We start from the raw sequence: 25,193 nt of genomic DNA on the forward strand, positions 1-25,193 counted from the left end.
CTCCCTGTGCAGTTCTTGGAGTTCTTCAGTTGTCAGCTCATTTCTGTGGTCATTGACCAACTCCTCCACATCATCACTATCTACATCCAATCCCATGGACTTCCCCAGGGACACAATATCATCCACCACTACAGGCTCCGTGTGAAAGCCTTCAAAGTCACTGGCTGCCACACAGTCTTGCCACAGATTCTTCCAGGCAGAGTTCAGTGTCCTGAAAGAAATTTCTCCCCAAGCTTTGTCAATTATCCTCAAGCAATGAAGGATATTGAAATGGTTCTTCCAAAAGTCCCTGAGGGTTAGTTCAGTGTCAGAGGTCACTTCAAAGCACCTTTGAAAAAGTGCTTTTGTGTAAAGCTTATTGAGGTTTGAAATGATCTGCTGATCCATGGGTTGGGTTAGAGGAATGGTATTAAAGGGCAAAAACTTCACTTGGATGAAGCTGTATTCACCCACCAGATCTTCCTCCAAGCCTGGAGGGTGAGCAGGAGCATTGTCCATTACCAAAAGGGCCTTGAATGGTAAATTTTTCTGCTCTGGATATTTTTTCACACTCAGGGCAAACACTTCACACATCCACTCAGTGAAGAACTGCCTTGTTACCCAAGCCTTACTATTAGCCCTCCACATTACACTGAGTTTACTTTTTATAACATTACTTTTCTTGAACACTCTTGGGTTTTCTGAGTGGTAGACAAGAAAATGTTTAATTTTGAGGTCCCCACTAGCATTAGCACACAACAAGAGTGTATGCCTGTCTTTCATAGGCTTGTGTCCTGGCAATGATTTCTCCTCTTTTGTGATGTAGGTCCTCTTAGGCATCTTCTTCCAGAAGAGGCCAATTTCGTCACAATTAAAAACTTGGTGAGGAGTAAATCCCTCACTCTCTACAAAGTTGGTAAATTCCCCAACAAACTTTTCAGCAGCATCTTTGTTTGCACTGGCAGCCTCCCCACACCTAACAACACTGTGAATGCCACTTCGCTTCTTAAATCGATCAATCCACCCCCTACTTGCTTTAAATTCATCACTTTGTGCACTGGTTCCAGGGCTGTCTCGCTTAGGTCATCATGCAACTGCTTTGCTTTTTCACAAATTATTGTTTCAGAAATGCTGTAACCCACAAGTCATTTTTTGTTAATCCAAACTAAAAGTTTTTCCACTTCTTCAATTATAATTATAGGTGACCTGTTCACAGCAAGAATGGTCACTCCTTTTGCCACATTAGCCTCTTTTATTATGTCTTCATTTTTCAGTATGACAATATGATTGATTTTGCCATGCCATACTGAGGTGCCAGGTCAGAGATACTAGTTCCACTTTCAAACTTTGCAGAATTCTTTTTTAAATTCAATTGTCGTTCTCACTGCTTTCCTTTTAGGCTTGGTTGAATCAATAATCTTTTTTGGACCCATGGCTGAACTATTTCTAATAAAGATAACAAAAAATAGCAATAAAGTAGCAAAGTTTCACAAAGCTTGTGTGGATGACGCGTAGCGTACAGAAGCTAGCACGAGACTGAGCTGAAGCAACCGCATGGCGTAGCCAGTAACAAGGTGACGTTGTCCGAATCGCGGAGCAAGCATATGAATGACAAGTTGAATTTTACTTGAACAAGTTGGACGAATAACGAGTTGTACGAGTAGAGAGGCAGACGAATGGCAGGGTTCCACTGTAATAAAAGTAAATGACAGGCATTACAGCACCTTGCTTAGGTGTTTATCTAAACGAATCTTAAAGCTTCAAACTGAATTACATTGCACTGCCTCTTCAGGAAGTTTTTTCTATTCATTAACTACATGGTTAGCGAAGTTCTTTCTAACCACTTCCAAATTAAATCTAGTTCCTGACAGTTTGAGACAATTATTTCTTGTCCGATTCTCATTCAGTGTGAAAATTTGGTAATTTCTGATATTGTCAATTCCCTTTAGAATCTAAGACCTGTATCAAGCCACCTCTGAGTCTACTTTTTTATCCATTAGATATGCCCAAGAAAATTCAGCCAAGTTTCAACATGTCAGCAATATAATAATGTACTTTGAAAACTTAAATGTGAAAGAAGGTAAGGAAAATAAAATGTCAATTCTGTGGAAAGGTGGAATGAAAAATTAGTATATATTTATAAAGTACAAGTAATATGAAGCCAAAGAAAAAATGGGAAAGTCCTGTTTCTTTGCTTCTATCTCGAGTGCTTAGCACTGAAATATTTAATTCCATTTTGGTTTGAAGCTCTTGCATACTTTGTCAGGATTGCGCTCACTGGGACCTTATCGCCAGCCAGGTCTCTGTAAAAGAACAATTATAAATAATCAAAATACTTTACCCAAGAGTATGAAATATATACAAGTTATTGTTTACACATACATACCAAAGCCCTTATAACTGACATCAGCCAAGACAAAGGCCCCACCCACTAGATACACATTAAAACTTATTTAATACCCTCCCATCTCAGCACCTTGTTTATTATGTCATATCTGCCCTCTGACACATTGCTTGGGTCAATGAGAATGCAGCAAGACACAGTGCTTCTAGAGAAGGATCCAACAGCTAGAGCCAATTTATTTTGATTGCTTTTTTATATGGCAACATTCCTCTTATCCACTCAAAATTTTATAAAGCAGATAATATGAAAATCACTTTGGCCACATTCTTTCATCCATTCATCACTTTCTTCTGCACTTTCTCTACCTTCCACCATAGATTCCCCGTGCATTCTTGGTTTTTACACTCTTTTCGTTAGCCTTTTCTTGTTCATTTTTTCTATATGCCCAAATCATCTCAGCACTTTCATCTATACCTCCACAGTGTCTCACTTTCCATTCTTGTAATACCTATTTCTCAAATACATTCACTCTTCTTTTCTGCCTCCCTAGTATTCTTTAAAATGTCCAAATATTTTTTATAAATTTTGCAAGCCTTCTCTGAACTACAATTCTCACAAAATGTATACTTTTTCATAAGTACCAATTACCCTCTTGAACGATGAAACACTTCACTCATTTTTGCTGACCATGACCTTTTATATCTCAAGTATCTCCTCAACAGGCAAATCAGCAGACAATGAGGTTCCTCATGGAACACATATTATGGAAGGATTGAAAACCTAAATTTATGTCATGCATGAGGTTAGAACTGTATTGAGGATTTAACAAGGGACCCCAATCATCAACATAATATTCATAAGATTAAATTACATATATTTACCTAACTGTTGTATACAGGGAAGGAGCAATGCTTGTTGGGTCCCATCTCCTATTCTCTAATTTTCTAACATACTTTGACTCAAATTCATGTATGGTTCCCAATTATCATATTTATATTTGAACTCATGTATTATTTTAACTTGGGCTATATCACCTTCAAAGCTATTCCACACATTTATATATCTATATGAAAAACTGTATTTCTTCACGTCCTTTCGATATGTAGTCTTTCTTAATTTACTTCCATGACCTCTTAAAGACCTCCCATCTTTAATTAGATCTCTTCTATTAATGCAATCTATCCCCTTTAGTGACCTGGTCACTGTAATCATGTCACCTCTTTATGAACATAAGAACATAAATTGGCAGTCTTTCCTCATATGGTATATCTACCAGGCTGGAGACCATTTTGGTTGCTGCCGTTCGTATTCTCTCAATCTTTCTTATATTCTTCATGCTGTGTGGGGACCATATTACTGACACATATTGAGGTCTTGGATGTATTTACCTTGTTGTATCTTACAGGAAGGGGAGCTATGCTCATGGTGTCCTGCCTTTGTATCTCACAGTGTCTAGTTTGCTCAAATTCTTGTATGGCTTTTCCACACACTATTGTTTCATCCAGTTTGTTCCAAGTGTCCACTCTGTGTGGAAAACTTTTTTTTTTTGCCAGATCTCTTCTATAACTATCCTTTTTGAGTTTTCTTCTTTGTCCGCTCATGTTTCTCTTGTCCCAATTTAGTAAATCCTCTCTGTTAAGTATTTCTGTGCCATTTGTGATTCTGTAGATTGTCAGTAGGTCACTTATCTATCAAGTATTTCCATACGTTTCATGATTCTGTAGATGGTCAGTAGGTCCCCGCTCTCTCTTCTTTGTTCCAAAGTCAGTAACTTCAATTTAGCCAGTATCTTCATATGACAAGTTTGAAAGTGATGGGGCCATTTTCATAGTTGCTCTCTGGATTCTTTCAATTTTCTTTATATTCTTTTTGGTAATGTGTGACCATAATGTTGCAGCATACTCCAGTCTGGCCTTATTAGTGTGACTAATATTTTTTAAAAATTTCTTCACCTATATAGGTAAATGCCACTTTCATTGATCTTAGCAAGTTATATGACTCTCAAACAATTTTGTTTGTTTATCAGAGGACAAGTCATTTGAGATAATTACTCCCAGGTCTTTTTCAGATCCCACTTTATTTACTTTGTTCCAATTTTAAAGTCCTGATATTTTTTTTTTTTTTTACTTTTTCCAAACTCCACTATTATACATTTCTTAATGTTGAATCCACTTCCCATTTCTGACTCCATTCCCAAACCCTGTTCAGATCTCTCACAATCCATTTCAACACTTTCTTCAACAGTTTAGTGTCATCTGCAAAGAAGCTCATGTAACATTCCACATCATCATACATGTCATTCACATAAATAGCGAACATTATTGGAGCCAATACAGATCCCTGCAGAACTCCACTAATCACCTCCCAACCTGAACACTTTTCTCTGAGTACTACTCTCATCTTCCTACCATGCAGGAAATCCTCCATCCAGTTTAGTTGGTTGCCTTGTATCCCTGTTTTCCATTTTTTTTTTTTTTTTTTTTTTTTTATAATTTTTTGTGTGGCATTTTGTTGAAGGCTTTTTGTAGGTCTAGGAAAGCATAATGAACCCATTCAGCCCTTTCTTATATCTATTAGTCCTGAGTAAAAACAGATTAAAGTTGTGGTACATGATCTTCCCTGTCTAAATACAAAATGTCTCAAGTTTATTATTTTGTTTTCTTCCAGGTGTTTTACCCATCTCTTCATAATTTTCTCACAAATTTTGGCTACAGTGCTTGTTAGAGAGGCCAGTCTGTAATTAGTTGGTTCTTCCTTGTTTCCTCCTATAATATGTACAATGTTGGCATTTTTCCAGTTCTTTGCTATTTTTCCTTCTTTGAGTGAGCAAATTATTATGTTGTATATTTTGTCCATTAGTTCTTCTTTGCATTCTTTTAGTATCCAGTTTGCAATTCCGTCTGGGCTGTTCAATTTCCTAATGTCAAGGTTCGATAATTGACCCATTATTTATTTTTGTGTTATCATTATTTCCCTCATGGGGGGAGATTGCACTTCACTTCATTCGTCCCAATGCTGTACTTTTTCTCTGGTGAAAACAGACTTGAAGTGATCTTCTGTGTATTCTGTATTTCCTTGGCATAGTTTCACCATTTCCTGTTTATTTTTAAGTTTACCATTCACATATCTACAGAATAGTTTGGGTTGATCTTTACATTTTTCTATGATATATATATATATATATTTTTTTTTTCTGTCTGCACACCTTTACATATTCATTTCTATAGTTTATATATATTTGCCACTTTCCACTTTTTTTTTTCATCTTTACCAAGCTTTGTCTCTTCTTTCACCTCACTGCATCTTCAGTGTTTCTATGAGTTTTTTCATCTCTTTATCCCTATAATTGAATACCACTTTAATCTTCTGCAATAGTCCATGTCTCTCTCCCACAATCCTGCTGATATGTCTGTCAGGTGACAGGTTCTCTTTTGTCAACACTCCAGATGCAACCACCACACAGAGGACACAGAACACCTCACACTCCAAGATAAACCAAAGGTGGGAGAACAACAGTTCTTCAGGTTTCCAAAGAAATCCAGGAGAAATAGTTAGATATAACAATGCATTAAGGCATCACGAAGTAAACAAATTATTGGAAGAAATCATAGATTTAAATTGGACTACCGAGCTGTACTTAGGGAATTGATTACTTTGCGTAAGAGTAACGCGCAATTAGAAAAATTAAATCACCTAAGGAGTGAAATTGACATGCTCTAACGAGAAGAATGAAAAAGGACAAAAATAAAAATGAAGAACTGAAAAAGGAGGTCAAAGAGCAATTACAGGTATTGACTGGAAAGGTGGAATAGTTAATTAAAGAAACAGACCTCCTTGAAATAAAAAAAATCAATGGAAACAAGAATAGGAAAATAAAAAAATATCCTTTAGAGAAATAGTACAAAAGCAGATGGAGGAAAATACAAAAGAAACAGTTATGAAAGGAATTAAAAAGGAAAATTGGGTGAGAGATACAGTAGACAAAGGTAAATGCATTATGGTCCATGGTATCCAAGAAAAACATATGTATAAATACCAGAGAAAAGAAGGAAAAGAAAATAGCTAAGGAAATTTTTAAATAAATTCAGGACGAAGGGCAAAATTTTGACAAAGAAATTGACGAGATTCACAGGATAGGCAAATATTCAAAAGAAAAACAACATAGACTTCTGAAAATCAAAATCAAAACTCAAATGATAGCTGAGGAGGTATTATCAAGAGTGGTTAAATTAACAAACAGCAAGAAATTCAAACATATATAGATAAAAAAAGGAAATGAGTGATGAGGAAAAAGAGAAAGACAAGGCTCTCAGAATTGAAGGCAAGGATAGAAATGAGAAAAGAACAGAGATGGAAAAAGAAATAGTTTTTTTTGAAGAATACTGGACCTGAGACTGAAACTTTTTTACATCAGAAAAATGGAAACTTAAACCAAAAGAGAGAAAATATGAAAACAAAAGTGGCATACACAAATATGGATGGTATGATCTCTGGAATTAATTAACTAAAAGACTATCTGGAAATAGAGAAACCTGACATTATGGGAATTGTGGAGATGAAATTGAAAGGCCCTCTACCAACAAGAATGGTGGACAAGGTCTATACAACCACTGGGCAAAAAATAGAACAGATAAACAGGGAGGTGTAATGATATTGACCAAAAAGGGTCTAAATGTGACAAAGATAAATGAAGGTAAATATGTGGAATTAATTATGATAAAAGTTATAAATAAGAATATGAAAAGTAGAAAATTTGTGGCAGTGTATGTGCCACCAAAAAACACAGGCTTGGTCTGATAGTGATTATTCTAAATTACTGGAAGACACAATGAACATGCTAAATGAGTTACTGAAAGAGGGTGGTAACATAGTAATTATAGGTGATTTTAATGCAAAGGATATAATCTGGGAAGAAATGATAGTAAAAGGAGGTGAAGAACTTTGGAGCAACATTCTGCTGGATATGACCATTGAATATACCTTAACACAATGGGTTAAGGAAAATACTAGATATAGAAACAATGAGGAACCATCGAAACTAGACTTAATATTAACTTCTGAACCAGGTATTGTGAAGAAAATGGAGTATAAAACACCAATTGGAAAGAGTGACCATATACTACTAGATTTTGAATTAAAAGAACAAAACAATGTAAGAAGGAATGACAAACATAAAGAAGGAAGATTAATGTACAATAAAATGGATTTTGTAAAACTAAGAACATTTTTCCAAAACACAGACTGGGATAAAGTCTCCACAGAAGAAACAAAGATGGAAGACAAATGGAACATAATTGATAGGTATGTACCAAAGAAGCAAAAAGAGAATTATATGGTGTTGGTACAACAAAAGATGCAGTGAGGCTAAATACAGAAGAGAAAAGGCTGGAAAAGATGGAAAAGATACAAAAAAACATCCAAATGGCAAACATATATAAAACTTAGGAACAAATATGTGAATATACACAGGAAAGAAAAAAACTATGAAAAAGATTTTATAGACAAATGTAAGGATCAAACTAAACTCTTTTACAGATATGTAAATGATCAATTAAAAGACAAACATGAAATTGTAAAACTGCGTGAAGGAGATGAAGAATATATAGACAACACAGAAATGGCTGAAGTTATGATCAGACATTTCAGGTCTGTTTTTACAATTGAGAACTCACAAATTTGGGAAGATGGACAACGAGAAAGATCCCCTAAAATGAAAGAAATAAAGTTAACACAGAAAGAAATAAGAGACCAAATAAAAAAACCTAGATGTTAGGAAATCGCATAGACCAGATGGAATTGCTAACTGGATACTGAAAGAGTGTATAGACGAACTGATGGACAAATTATACAAGATAATAGACTTTTCACTCAAAGAAGGAAAGGTATTGCAAGATTGGAAAGATGCATGCATAGTACCAATATACAAAGGAGGAAACAAAGATCATACAAACTTCAGACCAGTATCCCTTACAAGCACAGTAGCAAAAATATGCGAAAAAGCTATCAGAAACAAATGGATCAAACACTTGGAAGAGAATAAAATATTAAACCCTAAAAAATTTGGCTTTAGAAATGGAAGATCGTGTACCACATTTACTCTAGATTAATTGTGATAATACAAGAAAGAGATGGCTGGGCAGACTGTGCCTTCTTGGATTTGCAGTAGACTTTTGATAAAGTACCACATAAAGTTAATAAGAATAATTTAAATAATAGAAGGAATACAAGGTAAGCTACTGGAATGGATGAAGGATTTCTTAAATGGGAGAAAAATTAGTGGTACTTAGAGACAAAAATTCGAATTGGGAAGATTGAAAAGTGGCGTTCCATAAGTCTCTGTACTGGCTCCTTTAATGTTTGCCATATATATAAATGATATGGATGAGGGAGTGAGGTGTTACATGAACTTCTTTGCTGATGATGTCAAATTACTCAAAAGAGTAAGCACAGAAGATTGCAGATTGCTACAAGAAGACCTGGACAAAATATGGGAATGGAGTCAGAGGTGTGAAGTGAACTTTAACATTAAGAAATGTAGTATAATAGAATTTGGAAAAAGCAAAAATAGAATATCGGGTCAATATGGTAACAAGGAAGTCAAAAAAGCTGACTCAGAAAGGGACCTAGGAGTGATTATCTCAAGTGACTTGACACCTGATAAACATGTCAATAAATTAGTTGGAGAGACTTTTAACTTATTAAGATCAATGAAAGCGGCCTTCAACTACATGAATGAAGAAATACATACATACATACACCAAAGGTTTTTTTCCCCCTTACATGGGGGGCAGCCAAAAAAGAAAAAGGCATAGAAACCACTCCCACCCATTCCATCCCCTACATATTCCACTCCCCTCCACCCTCCTCCCTCCCTCTCATCTTGGTACCTCCTGGATGACGGGACATCCCTGCATCTGGGTCAGAAGCAGTGTCACAAGACACAACAAGGCTGCTTCATTAATTCGGTGACCCCCCTCTCCATCCTCTCATGCAGAAAAGGAGAAGATGGGGAGAAATCCCTTCAGGCTGCATCAAATTATTTCTCATACATACTTCCTCACCCCCCATCCCCCACCCACTCCCCCTCACGCATCATGGCATCATCCATACACAACCCTTCTCCATTCACCCCTATCTTCTGTTCTCTCCCGTCCTTCCTCCACAGACATTCCTCTCTTTTGTAATGCCCCTTTCACCCCATCCATCCATCTCATCCTGAGACACCCCCTCATATTCACTCCTTCCAACTCTGCCTTCCACACCTCTTTTACTAATCTTTCTTCATTCATTCTTTCCATGTGTCCAAACCATCCTAATACTCTTTTATCAACCCTATCTCCCAATTCTCTTTCCACCTCTGTTCTCCTCACCTCCTCATTTCTCACTCTATCCATCCTAGTAACCCCTATCATACTTCTCAGACATTTCATCTCAAACACATTCAAACTCCTTCTCTCTTCCTCTCTTATGTTCCATGTTTCTACCCCATACAGTGCTGTTAGCACAATCACTCCTTCATATAACCTCCTCTTAGCATCCATTCCCAGATGTCTATTTCTCATTACGCTTTTCAATCCACCAAGGCATTTAACCCCTTCCATACGGTGCCGCTCACGTAGGCGTCATGAGGAGCAAGTGGATTCGCGACGCTGCCATATCGGCGTCTTGATTATATTTATTGTAGTCGCCCCTGTGTTTTTACATTCTCCCTAATCTGCTCTTAATCCCATTCTCTGTGGTTTTCAAAATTCACGGGTGAAAGAGAGAACGATCGATATAAGCCGTGACTATATTTTATGATGCAAATATTATTACGACACGTCATACGCCTGGCATTGGCTGCTGCCCATGAGATTTAAGTCCCGTAGTGAAGTGGTTAATCACTTCTCTCAATCTACATTCTACCTCCAACCCCACTCCTCCCTTTCCTCCCACATTCGCACCCAAGTATCTAAACTATCCACTTCCTCCAGTCTCTCTCCCTTAATGCTCACTTCCATCCTGCTGTCACTCCCCTTGTACATCTCATCACCTTACTTTTGCCCACATTTATCTTCTGGTAAAAAAAAATAGTGGTTGCACTAATAAGACCTAAACTAGAGTATGCTGTAACACTATGGGCACCTAGCACAAAAATAAACATAAGAAAATTTGAAAGAATTCAAAGAGCAGCGACAAAAATGGCACCTACACTATCAAATATGACATACCAACAAAGATTGGAGAAATTACATCTATCAACACTGGAACAAAGAAGAGAAAGAGATGATTTACAGAATTATGAAAAGGATGGAAATTCTTGATAGAGACCACTTACTAAAATGGGACAGAAGAGAAACATGAGGACACGAAAAGAAGCTAAAGAAGGACAATTACAGAAGAGATTTGAAGAAAGAAAAAAAAAAAAAAAAAAAAAAAAAAAAAAAAATTCCCACACGGGGAAACAGTGAGTGCCAAAACTATACAAGATTTTAAGAGTAAACTGGATCCAGAGAGATACGAAATCAGGTCACTACGAGCATAGCTCTCGTCCTGTAAAATACAACTACCGTATTTTCCGGCTTAAAATGCGCATCGGGTTATAATGCGCAGCCATGCACTTCGTTATCTCAGTACACAGATAGCGCGCACCGACGTATAACGCGCATGCCTGATCGCATTTGTCTATAACGCAGTTTTACCTCGGTATTTATATAATGTGAACGAGGTTACATGGAGAAGTATTTTTCATTGGCTAGAGCCACCGCTGGGAAATCTGTTGATTTGTCACTAAATTAAGTGTCAGTTTAGGCATCAATCAGGACACAACTAAGAAAAAGTCGGAACTACATGTACCGGTATATGACTTATGTTGTGCGTTGGTCCCTTATTACTTTGTAGCTTAAATAGTTTGTAGGAAATATGATCTAAAAAAAGTTTATTGAAAGTAAAATATACAGAAAAATTTCGGGATTTTTACAGAAAATTTTCATTTTATATCTTGAGGAAATAATTCGTCTTTACCATTTTTTACTTAATACTGAAACAAACTACAGACTGTTTCGTTTTAGCTTTGAACCGGCAATGAGTGGTAAAATAGGACAGTCTCATCGAGGTGACGTTTAGTTAATATAACTCCCGAAAGAGGGTGTTGTAGTCAGGTGTTTGACACGAGTTTATGAACAGCCGCAACGGAATTTGTACCATACCTAAAGTGAAGCAACAAAGCCAACATAAAAATTCAAACTAGGATGCTGTGAACATGGGCAAATATCATGAATATTGATCATGTTTCATGGTGTTTAGGCCTATCTAAACATGAAAAATAAGATTCGATAGATACCTACCTATACCATGTCACCATGGCTGTTCTTCTTGTTCTCACGGAACGTCACGGACAAGTGTGCCGTCCCGACTCTTTGACGGCCAACATCGTCACGTTGTTGTGAAAAAAATTACACACACAGCCGCAGAATTTTTATCGTAGGCCGTAGATAATGTGCACCACCGGATAACGCGCACCCCCCATTTTTAGGCCCTTCCAACGGAAAAAAGTCGCGCACTATACGCCGGAAAATACGGTCAGTAAAATACTACAATGCCCCCACACTATCAATCCCAAGAAAACCACACAATATCTTCCTGAGTGACTTGTGGACCCACTCAGAGGCAGTTACCAATTACCTGAAGGCCACAGGTCTTCTGCAGGGGAGACCAGAGGTAACAAATAGATTGACAGACATGAGTCCAAAGTTTCTTTCCAGAGATTACTGGGAGACCCTGAGGACCTTTCCCAGTCCCTGTGGAGCTGTGGGTTTCCAGTTGGTGAAACTCAAGGCAACAGTTATCATTTAGTGACATCAGACTCATGATAACATAACAAATGACAATGCAGTGTAAGCAGTCAGCCACATGACTGTGATTGCAGATTAATCTAAACTACTAATGACAATAATGAATAAAAGATCAACAACAACAAAATACAGATCCTGACAAAGTCTAAAGCTGAAGACAAAATTGACAAATAAAATTTAAACCTTACACCACAGGTATGTTTGGTGTATATAATAAATTTCTTGCAGGGTTTTCAGCAAAGTGTAGGCAGGCAAGGAAAAAAATCACATTCTACACCACAGGGATGTTTTGTTTACATCATGAGCTCCCGTCTGGGGGTTTCAGCAAAATCTAATACATCCATGCAACAATACATTCAACAATACAGAGACAACTTATTAAAGTGGGACAGAAGAGAAACAAGAGGACATAAAAAGAAACTAAAGAAAGACAGCTACAGAGGAGACCTGAAAAAGAGTAGCTTCCAACATAGAGTGATTGATGTGTAGAACAAACTGAATGGAGAAACAGTGAATGCCAAAACTATACATGATCTTAAGAATAAACTGGATATGGAGAGATATGAAAATGGGTCACTACGAGCATAGCTCTCATCCTGTAAAATACAACTAGGTAAATACTCGCATCACATAACAAGCACTCCAGACACTTTACAAACCATACAAAATAAAACACTGAATAATAATCATTGTTCTTAATGTTATATTTTGAGGTTTTAGTGTTTCACCTTATAAATAGATATACCACTCCAATAGAACACCTCCACAGAAACCAAAATCTTCCCCAAAGAATATCACATAAAAATGATTGGTACACTGTTCTATGCAAGAGCCTTTAACCCTATTCATTTATTATACCACAAAAGCACAATCATCTGAATGCAACATATAAATTATATCAGCAGCATAATCATACATCTACTTTTCATATACATCACACAACACCTCCAAACAAAAAATACATTCATATGTGGATCACAAATCAAGCACTCCAAGACCAATTACCAAACACCCTTCTTCACTGAACCCCTCCAGATGGTGGCCCCACAGAAAAATCCTTCCCAAGAGAAGCAAGAACCAGACTTGCACAGCTGTTCAGGTCACCATCCAGCATTAAGACAATACCAACAGAATAGGGCTGGCCACAGAAACAAATTGTCCAAGATGCAACCATTACACAGAAGACACAGAACATCTCATATTATACTTCCCCACCTTAGCCATACTCAAACAATACTTCTTCCTTGAGTGACTTGTGTGCCAGTTAGGTGGCTGTTGCCATTTTCCTGGAAACTATGGGTCTCCTGTATTTATCTATTTGTATTATATGGGAAGGGAGCTATGCTCGTAGTGACCCATCTTTGTATCTTTCAGCATCAAGTTTGTTCTTAAATTCATGAATAGTATTTGCACACACTGACCTTATCTAATTTATTCCAGAAATCCACCACTCTGTGTGGGAAGCTATTCTTTTTCAGATCTCTTCTATAATTATCCTTTTTGAGTTTCTTTTCATGTCCTCTTGTTTTTCTTTTGTCCAATTTAACAAATCATCTCTATCTAGGATTTCCATCCCTTTCATGATTCTATAGTTAGTAGATCTCCTCTTTCTCTTCTTTCTTCCAGAATTGGTTGTTCCAATTTGGACAATGTTTGTATGTCAATTTGGAGAGTGTTGGTGCCATCTTTGTCGTTGCTCTTTGTATTCTTTCTAATTTCTATATATTCTTTTTATTACTGGGTGTCTATAGTGTCACAGAATACTCCAATTTTGGTCTTATCAAGTAACTAACATTTTCTTTACCATTTCCTCATCCAAATAGTCAAAAGCCACTTTCATTGACCTTAATAAGTTGAAGGATTCTCTATTTTATTGATATGTTTGTCTAGTGACATGTCTTTGCTGATAATTACTACTAGGTCCCTTTCTGAGCTCACTTTTTTGACTTCTTCACCAATTTTATAATTCCTCGATTTTCTACTTTTACTTTTTCCAAATTCCATTATACTACACTTCTTGATATTAAAGTTCACTTTCCACTTTTGACTCCATTTCCAGGGCTGCATCAAAATATTTCTCATAAATACTCCCTCAACCCCCATCCCTCACCCACTCCCCCTCATGCATCACAGCATCATCCATATACAACCATTCTCCATTCACCCCTATCTTTTTACCCCACCCATCCATCTCAACCTAGGTCAACCCCTCATATTCACTCCTTTCACCTCTACCTTCCACACCTCTTTTACTAATCTTTCTTCACTCATTCTTTCCATGTGTCCAAACCATCCTAATACTCTTTCATCAACCCTATCTCCCAACTCCCTTACCACCCCTGTTCTCCTCCTCACCTCCTCATTTCTCACTCTATCTAGCCTAGTGACCCCTATCATACTTCTCAGACACCTCATCTAAAACACATTCAAACTCCTTCTCTCTTCCTCTCTATGTTCCATGTTTCTGCCCCGTAGAGTGCTGTCGGTACAATCACTCCTTCATACAGTCTCCTCTTAGCATCCATTACCAAATGTCTATTTCTCATTGCACTTTTTAATCCACCAAGGCATTTACTCACTTCTCTCAATCTACATTCTACCTCCACCCCCACTCCTCACTTTCCTGCCACATTCACATCCAAGTATCTAAAACTATCCACTTCCTCCAGTCTCTCTCCTATAATACAACCACTCCTCGTTTAACGACAACAATTGGGACCAGCGCGCCGTCGTTAACCAAATTGGTCGTTAAGCGAAAGTGTATACATATACGTACATGTACTGTATGTACAATGTCCAGCAATACATGTATCTTTATTTTCGTGTATTTCTCCTCTTAGCATCCATTACCAAATGTCTATTTCTCATTGCACTTTTTAATCCACCAAGGCATTTACTCACTTCTCTCAATCTACATTCTACCTCCACCCCCACTCCTCACTTTCCTGCCACATTCACATCCAAGTATCTAAAACTATCCACTTCCTCCAGTCTCTCTCCTATAATACAACCACTCCTCGTTTAACAACGACAATTGGGACCAGCGCGCCGTCGTTAACCAAATTGGTCGTTAAGCGAAAGTGTATACATATACGTACATGTACTGTATGTACAATGTCCAGCAATACATGTATCTTTATTTTCGTGTATTTCCCTCTTTTATACAGTACATTAAAGCTTTATTTACTGTTTATTTACGATGGTTATGTTCCCGAAATTACCGTATATGACCAAATCCACGTATGCTGACATTCCATATTGAATACTGGGGTATTTTTTTAGTTTCGACCATGGGCGCAATATAGCAATAGAAAATTATTAATTTTGTAAATTAAAATGTATCAACATAATATGTAATTTTGTGGGCAGAAATGAAAGTAAAAAATATCATGCTACAAGAAAATATGCTAATGAACGAAGTCGGTACCATAGGATTGGGACGCCATCTTGTCGTCTACCAACGGCTCTCACGTCGACAACAACGAGGACGAGCCGGATGACATTTAATTTGCAGGTAATGATTTATCAAACACAGATTAGGTTAGTTTAGTTTAGGTTAGGCGAATTTATCATCCTTTCATTTCCTCGACATCGGCATCTATCATAACAAACATGGTGTACCATTCATCCGACATGATTTCGTTACTTACGAAATTTGTTTTAGCACCTTTTTTTTTTATTTCCGCTCACAAAATTGCATATTACATTGATACATTATAATTTCCAAAATTAATAATTAATTTTCTATTGCTATATTGCGCCCTTGGTCGAAACTAAAAATTTACCACTACCGGTATATATTGTACCCCAGGTAGTTTTTCCAGCTTGCAGGATGGTAATGTAGACCTAAGCTTCAGAACACTTTACCTCACAGCTAATATCCACCGTACAAGTTCATTTATAACATCATACAAATTTGCCTCAGCCAACTTAATTATCGTACACGACGTCGTAACTTCGGGAGATTTAAGTTAAACGAATATTGGTCTGTCATAAAGCCCGTCGTTACTTCGAGTTGTCGTTAACCGAGTAGGTCGTTAAACGAGGAGTGGGTGTACTCACTTCCTATCTGCTGCCACTCTCTCCCCTTGTACATCTTATCACCTTACTTTTACCCACATTTATCTTCAGCTTCCTTCTTTCACACACCTTCTCAAACTCTGTCACTAACTTCCTCAATCCCTCCTCTGATACTGCTACAAGTGCAGTATCGTCAGCAAACAACAACTGGATTATCTCCCACTATTCTCCATCTTCTTTAACCATCTCCAATCTCTCACCCACTACCCTTGCATTCACCTCTCACATCACCCCATCCATGTATAAACTGAACAGGCAGGGCGACATAACACATCCTTGACGAAGTCCTACCTTTACCTCAAACTACCCACTCTTTCCATTTCTAATCCTAACACAAGCTATACTACTCTTATAAAAACTCTTGACTGCTCTTAACAGCTTTCCTCCTATCCCATATATTTGCAATACCTCCCACAGTGCCTTCCTGTCTACCCTGTCATAAGCCTTTTCCAGGTCCATAAAAGCCCAAAAAACATCCTTACCTTTTCCTATAGCTTTCTCACATATCTGTCTTACCACAAAATTCTAATCTACACAACCCCTACCTGTCCTAAATCCACACTGTTCCTCACCAATTAATCCCTCTGTTCCTCTCCTAATCCTCTCAATCAAGATCCTCCCATAAGCTTTCCCAACTACACTTAGCAAACTGATCCCTCTGAAACTACTACACTCACACTTGTCCCCCTTTCCCTTGTAAAGTGGAACTATAAAGGCACCTCCAGTCCTCTTGCACTCTACCCTCTTAAACAAACATTAAATATACTCACCACCATCACTGTAACTCCTTTTTTCAGACATTCTGCTTTGCATCTATCCAGACCAGGTGCCTTACCTGGTTTCATCATCTTAACAGCTGCTTTCACTCTATCTTTCTTTATTTGCCTTCTATTTTCCTCACTCATTATGGTCATTTTCTTAGTGCTTCCCACTGCAACTACCTTTCCCTCCCTATCCTCCTTCACATTTAGCAACTCCCTAAAATACTCTGCCCACCTTTCTCTCACTGTCTTCTCTTCCATTATCATCTCTTGATCTGCATCTTTTACTTTTTCTTCTCTACTTGATTCGCCTCCTCTTCCTCTTTTAATTTCTTTCCAAATTTTTTTTTCTATTACTTCAAAAAATTTATGTCATACCCTTATCCCATTTCACATCTGCTCTCCTCTTTGCCTCCTTTATCTTATGCTTTACTTCTCTTCTCTTTACTTTGTACCTCTTATATGAGTCCCTCATTCTAATTTGTAACTAATCTATGAAAGTCTACTTCTCTTCTACACCCTTCTTTGCTTTCTCATCCCACTACTCACTACCCTTCCTTCAATTTCCTCCAATCCTCTTTGTTCCACACACCATCTTTGCACACCTTATGACTCTCTACTTGAACCATTTCCAGTCCTCCACTCCTAGTTCTACTCTATCCTTCACTCCCACCCACTCCTTTCTCAGCTTCTTTATGTTTGTGATGTGTTGTTTGAATGACATGGATGTATCATATGTTACACCAAGAATGTTTGGTGTATTTACCTAGTTATATTTTACAGGAAGGAGAGCTACACTCATGGTGTCCCGCCTTTGTATTTTGCAGTGTCAAGTTTGCTCTTAAATTCATGAATGGTTTTTAAACACACTATTTTTTCGTCCAGTTTGTTCCAAGTGTCCACCACTCTATGTGGAAAACTGTTCTTCAGATCTCTTCTATAACTATGTTTTTTGAGTTTCTTTACATGTCCTCTTGTGTTTCTCTTGTCCCAATTTAACAAGTTCTCTCTATCAAGTATTTCTGTGCCCTTCATGATTCTATAGATGGTCAGTAGGTCGGCTCTCTCTCTTCTTTGCTCCAGAGTCAGTAACTCCAATTTAGCCAGCTCTCTGGATTCTTTCTTTTCTCTTTATATTCTTTTTGGTACTGGGTGACCACAATGTTGCCATATATTCTAATCTAGGCCTTATCAGTGGGACTAATATTTTTTTAATCCTTTCTTCATCCAAATATGCAAATGCCACTTTTATTGATCTTAGCAAGTTATAGGATTCTCTGACAATTTTGTTTATTTGTTTATCATAGGACAAGTTAAGATAATTACTCCCAGATCTTATTCAGATCCCACTTTCTTTACCTCCTTAGTTCCAATTTTATATTGTCCTGATATTCTATTTTTATTTTTTCCAAACTCCATTATGCTACACTTCTTAATATTGAAGTCCATTTCCCATTTCTGACTCTAGTTCCATACCATATTCAGGTCTTCCTGTAGTGATTCACAATCCATTTCGGTTTTTACTTTCCTTAACAATTTAGTGTCATCTGCAAAGAAGCTCATGTAACATTGCACATCATTATCCATGTCATTCACATAAATAGTACACATTATTGGAGCCAATACAGATCCTTGCGGAACTCTACTGATCACCTCTTTCCAATCTAATGTTTTTCTGAGTACTACTCTCATCTTTCTACCAATCAGGAAGTCCTCCATCCATTTTAGTAGGTTCCCTTGTAACCCTCCTATATGTTCCCGTTTTTTAAATAATTTTTTGTGTAGTATCTTGTCGAAAGCTTTTTAAGTCCAGGAAAGCACAATCAGCCCATCCATCCCTTTCTTGCACTATGTCTATTAGTCTTGAGTAAAAACATTAACTTTGTGGTACATGATCTTCCTTGTCTGAACCCAAATTGTCTTAGGTTTATTATATAATTTTCTTCCAGGTGTTTTACCCATCTATTTTTAATAATTTTCTCACAACTTTTGGCTATCATGCTTGTTAATAAGACCGGTCTATAGTTAGTTAGTTCTTCCTTGTTTCCTCTTTTACATAATGGTAAAATGTTAGCATTTTTCCAGTGTGTGTGTGTGGTATTAATGTTGTTGATATAGAGATGAGGTATGTATTTGTGTTCTTTTGTCCAATTGGTGAGAGGTATTGCTGTAGATTTGGCTGGGGCTATTTTGAGTCTGTTTGTATTGAACCCTGTGCTGAGTGTATCAAGGTATGGCTGTGTTATTTCTGCGGCTTTGTCTGTGTTACGATGTGTACAAGTGATAATGTTGTCTGCATAGGAAGAGATTTGTATTTCTGAGGTGTCTGTTGAGGGAATATCATGCATGTATAGATTAAAGAGTGTGGGGGATAGGACAGAGTCCTGTGGTACTCCATTCTTAATGTTTCTGGTGTGCAATGATTGGCCATTATATGACACATAAGCATTCCTGCCTGCCAGATACTTGGCCAGCCATCTTTTAGTGTTATTAGGCATGTCTGTGTTATATATTTTGTTTGTTAGATTGTGGCAGGGAATAGCATAAAAAGCTTTACTAATGTCTAATGTTATGAGAAGTGTTCTGTGATGGGGCCTATCTGAATTGATGCCATCTAATATTCTTTGCATGAGGTTTATTAGAAGAGTGTTTGTGGAGTGTAGTGGCCTAAAACCGTGTTGTGATTCAGCAAGGGGAATATGTGGTGTGATGAGTTGAAGTATGAGGCATTCAGTGACTTCAGAGGGGGTGCAGAGAAGTGTGATTGGGTGGTGTGATATTGGGATTGTTGGGTCTTTATTGGGTTTTGGGATTGTGATTATTTTCCCATGCTTCCAGATATCTGGTATAGTGTTGTGTATAGCTGTAGTTTGCAATGTTTGTGAGTGCGTGTATACCTTGTGGTCCAATGTGTTTTAGGTGGATGTTACTTATGTTGTCAGTGCCACAGGCAGATGAGTGCTTGAGGTTATGTATCATGTGTTTTGTCTGACTGTCTCTGAAGGGTGTATAGTCTGAGTCTGTGGGAAAGTCTTTCTTGTGGTCCAATGTGTTTTAGGTGGATGTTACTTATGTTGTCAGGGCCACAGGCTGATGAGTGCTTGAGGTTATGTATTATGTGTTTTGTCTGACTGTCTATGAAGGGTGTATAGTCTGAGTCTGTGGGAAAGTCTTTCTTAAGTCAAATGGTGCATCAGTCGTCAAGGTGAGAAGTGAGATGGCTTGTCTGTGCAAAATGATTGAGTGGGTTTGATTGTTGTCTGTTTGAGGGTAAATTATCTGTAGTTGTGGTTATTGCTGCATGAGAGCATGTTGTGTTACTGTTGGATAGTGTAATGCTGTTGAGTGTTTTGTACAATTTGCTGGTGTTTGTTTTGTGATCAAAAGTATTGACAAACTTTTGCCAATTTTAAGTTTTTTGTTCATGTATTTTATTGGTAATCTCTGTGTATAGTGTTTGTATTTGGTCTGCTATGTTTTGAGGGATAGGTGTGGGGGTATTGTGTTTAAGTGTATCTCACTGTCTGATGAGGCCTCGGATTTCTGGTGTGAAATTGGAGTTCTGTGATTTTCTGTTGCCTCTAGGCCTAGGGATATATCTATTGTCTGCATTGTGTATGATTGTATTAAAAGTGTGTACAGCATTGTTTATGTTTGTGATTGGTGTACTATTAAATGTCTCAAAATGTTCTGTCTCTTCAATAAAAGCTTCCCAGTTTAGTCTTGTAATTGGTGTATTTGTGTCTGTGGCCAACTGGGGTGCATCTTGTTTTGGTGGTGATGATAACTGGAAGGTGGTCCGATCCAAGGGATCTGACCACTCTCCATGAAGTTGTTGGGGTTAGGCAGGGGGAGCAGAAGGTGATATCAGGAGAGGAGGGGGTATAGAGGACTCAGTGTGGGATGTAAGATTATGTGTGTTGTTCATGATGGTGAGTCAAGTTGAGTCTACATATCAAGCCCTCTGTCCGTGTCAGGGTTGTTGACATACCAGGCTGACGACTTGGCATTGAAGTCACCACCCATGATAAGGTTAGTGATTGTGGCTATTTGATTAAGATGAAGCCTGAAGGTGTTTGGAACTGTGGGAGATGATTGGGGGGGATGTATATGTTAACTATTGTCAGTGTTGATTTGTTGCCTGAATGGATTTCTGTAGTGTTATCTGTGGTAGGGAGGAGGATTTTGGTTGTGGTGCTTGTGTCCACAAAACAGATGGATTGGTGGATCAGGGTGATGAGTCCACTGCCATTGTGAAATGATAGTGTTTTGTGTGTCTTAGTTTTGTTTCTTGCATGATGGCAATGTGTATGTTGTGTTGTTTGAGGAAGTGTACAAGTTCATGCTTTTTTGTGTTGATGCTATCAATGTTGTGTTGTAATATGCTGATGCTGTGTGTTCTGTATGCATTGTATTTTGCCATCTGGGGTTGGGGTGTTGATAGGGAAGGTATAGGGTCTGGGTTAGGGGGAGGGAGAAGTGTGATTGGGGACAAAGGAGGGGAAGGATTGATTGAGGACAAGGGCAGGGGGAGACTGGGTGTGGGTAAGGGTGCAGGCTGTGGTTGGGAAGATGGGAGTTAGGTTACTGGAGGGCAGGTAGAACATGTCCAAGTGTTTGTGTATTTGTTTGTGTTTGCAAATGTTGTAAAAGTGAAGTGGGCCCAGTTTTTGCATATGTTGCACTGAACTGAGCCTTTTGTCTGTCTGCTCAAGGTGATGGGTTTGGAGCATGTTATTTGGAGCAAGTTGGGCACGTGTATTTTGTGGTGGGCCCAGGATTGCTCTCTGCATCTCCGGCTAACAGTAGAAGAAGAGGCGAGCACCGGAAGAAAACTCCTCAGTGCAGAAAAAATATAACAATGCATGTCATGAAAGGATTATGGTACTCGTCCAGGTGACCAAAGCCCCTCCTGGAGATAGGTGCCACCAGCATAGCACCAGTGGCCAGGGATGTTTGCTGCAGTTTGGCCCCCAAATTCTTGGGATTGGGGGGTGGTCTCACGACGAAGACGCTGCAGCACCAGGACCTCGGCTCCATTGTTGTCTTTCTGTCTGGCCATACAGTATCTACCATCTTGAGTCTAACCTGGACTATCTCACCTACATCATTTCTGAGGAGGATGTCTATTCCTTTCATTGGAAGTTCCATTACTCCTACCTCAACGCTCGCTGTCTTATCACCTATTTCAATTATTACCTTAAATATGGGAGCTAATGTAATCATTCCTCCAGCTAATCCCATGGTGAACTGACTTATGTATTTACCTAGTTGCATTTTACGGGAAGGGGAGCTATGCTCATGGTGACCTGTTTTTGTATCTCGCAAGATCAAGTTTTTTCTTAAATTCTTGTATGGTGTTTCCACACACTATTTTTTTGTCCAATATATCTATCACTGTATGGGAAGCTGTTCTTTTTCAGGTCTCTTCTGTAGCTGTCCTTTTTGAATTTCATTGCATGTCCTCTTGTTTTTAAACCTCTGTCCCACTTTAATAAGTCCTATCAAGGTGTTCCTTTCCTTTCATAATTCTGTAGATGGTTAGTAGGTCCCCTTATTCTCTTCTTTGTTCCAGGGTCAGCAATTCCAGTTCAGCCAGTCTTTGTTCATATGTCAGGTTTGAAAGTGTTGGGGCCATCTTTGTTGTTACTCTTTGTATTTCTAATTTTCTTATATTCTTTTTTGTACTGGGTGACCATATCAGTACTGCATATTCCTGTTTTGGCCTTATCAGTTTGTAATATTTTTCTTTATCATTTCCTTATCCAGGTATTTAAAAGCCACCTTCATTGATCTCAACAAATTGTATGTTTCTCTATTTTATTTATATGTTTATCTGGCAACATGTCCTAGGTCCTTTTCAGGATTTACTTTACTTTTTTTTCATCAACTTTATACTGTCCTGATATTCTATTCTTGCTTTTCCCAAATTCAATTATACTGCATTTCTTGATGTTGAATTCTACTTCCCATCTCTTGCTCCACTCTGAGACTTTGTTCAGATCGCTCTGTAACAACTCACTGTCTATTTTGGAGCTTATTCCCTTTAACAACTTTGCGTCATCCGCAAAGAAGTTCATGTAACATTCAATACTTTTGTCCATGTCATTTACATATATAGCATTATCGGAACTAGTACTAACCCCTGTGGGATGCTACTACTCATTCCTTCCCATCTTGAATATTTGTCTCTGAGTACTACTCTCATTTTTCTTCCATGTAGGAAATCCTCCATCCAATTCAATAGTTTTCCATGAATGCCTCCTATTGTTTCCAGTTTATATAGCAATTTTCTGTGTGGTACCTTATTAAATGCCTTTTGTAAGTCCAGGAAGGCACAGTCTGTCTAGCCATCCCTTTCTTGCAATATATCTATCAATCTTGAATAGAAACAAATCAAATTAGTGGTACATGATCTTCCCTGTCTGAATCCAAATTGCCTCGGGTTCAGTAAATTGTCCTTATTTTCTAATGCTGGTATCACATCTGGCCTCACAATGGTGCAGGATGCCCTTGTGTCTCACAGAGCCTTGATCGCATATTTCCTTTCACTCCCTTCTAATCCTATCTTGGCATTCTTCACATAAGGTAGCCACTCTTGGCTGACTCCTGTTTTTTCTGTCTTGTCTAACCTATTTCCATCTACACAGCAATTGATATCTTCCTTTGTCTTGCTGTCATCCTTTTCTTGTCTCCTCTCTTGTGTGTCCCCTTTGCTTCCATTTCCCTTGGGGCAGTTTTCCACCCCATGACTGTAGGCTCCACAGGTGTAACATCTACTCTGATTCACATCCTTCCTGTTTCCTTCTACACCCATTATTTCCTGCCTAGTTTGCTTGTTTCCCATTTCCTACCTATACCTTTGTTCACCAAGCCTAGCATAACAATCTTGAGTTGTGCCCAAATCCACATCTGAAACATTGGACTGGTTTTCTCCAACTATCCCCTACATCTGGCCTCACATTTCTCTGGCTCAGAATCGCCTCTATTCTTACACCTCTGAGTTTGTATCATGCCTTTCTTCCTACATTTGCTTGTTCTTAGCGCAAAGTAATAACACCTCACATTTCTGCGTGATTACATATAGCATAGTTTCATTGCGCAGTGACTCAAGGAATTGTTCAACTGCTATCACTTCCAATGCCATCTCAAGATTGACCACATTTTCTGCATACATCCATTTGTCTAGGTCACCCCTCACATTCCTTGCTAGATCCATATATCCATGACCAATACCCTTCCTAACTTCCATGAATTTCTTTCTGAAATACTCTGGGGTAATCTCATATGCCTTTAATATTTTGCTCTTAATCTGATCATTATCATATATACCATCTCTATCAAACACTGTATACACACTTAAGGCTTTTGGGGTTAGGCTAGATCTTATCATTGCTGACCAGAGGTCTCTTTTCCATCCTGCTTGTTTTGCTATGTCTTCAAATGTAGAAAAGAACAATTCTGGATCCCTTTCAGCAAATTCGGGGATAAAATGACTCACTTTTATGATACTATCCACTACACTTTCCTCACTATTTACCCCAGTTGACCATTGCACAGGCTGTCCTACTCTAACCCTATTTGTTTCCCTTTGACCCTATTTGTCCCTCATCTAGGACAGACCTCACTGCGTGTTTCAACTCTAGGTTCCCTACTTATTCTAATTCCACTCATATTATCTACTATGTCATAATATCTACCTCTTTCCCATGGAAGTCTTTCATTTTCAATCCTAACTTCCTCCATATATCTCTTATCCTTGGCAATCCTTTATCCTATTTTCTCTCTTGTCATCCTCCCTACTATGATATCTGCCCCTTACCTGTGGGAATTCCTCAAAGTCTTGCAATTCTGCTCCCTGTCTCCAATTTCTTCATCTATTCTGCTCTCACCCCTACCGTCTCTAACTCCTATCATCTCTTACACCACAATATCTCTCACTCCTATTGTCTCTCACATCATACTATTCCTCTCTCCTAGTGTCTCTCACATCACAATATCTCTCACTCCTATCATCTCTTAGATCATTTCTCTCTCCTATCATCTCTCACATCACAATATCTCTCACTCCTATCATCTCTTACATCATAAATATCTCTCTCCTATTCTCACATCACAATACCTCTCACTTCTATCATCTCTTACATCATAATATTTCTCTCTCCTATTGTTTCTAACATCACAATATCTCCCTCC

General features: G+C 38.1%; 1 protein-coding gene across 4 annotated transcripts in view; it reads right to left on the reverse strand.

Moving 5' to 3' along the window:
• Positions 1–2,064: 2,064 nt before the first annotated feature.
• LOC143038802 (sister chromatid cohesion protein DCC1) overlaps positions 2,065–25,193 on the reverse strand; it is a 398,731-nt gene continuing 375,602 nt past the window's right edge. For 2 of the 4 annotated variants that reach the window (XM_076208343.1, XM_076208344.1), the window contains exon 10: positions 2,065–2,282. In XM_076208343.1, the coding sequence (XP_076064458.1) occupies positions 2,177–2,282 (106 nt within the window). In that variant the 3' untranslated portion in view covers positions 2,065–2,176. The remainder of the gene's footprint in view (positions 2,283–25,193) is intronic. The other 2 variants (XM_076208340.1, XM_076208342.1) reach the window with 2 other exon arrangements.

The sequence above is a fragment of the Oratosquilla oratoria genome, chromosome 25, assembly GCF_046742065.1.
Source record: "Oratosquilla oratoria isolate Oo_2021 chromosome 25, ASM4674206v1, whole genome shotgun sequence".
Taxonomy (NCBI): domain Eukaryota; kingdom Metazoa; phylum Arthropoda; class Malacostraca; order Stomatopoda; family Squillidae; genus Oratosquilla; species Oratosquilla oratoria.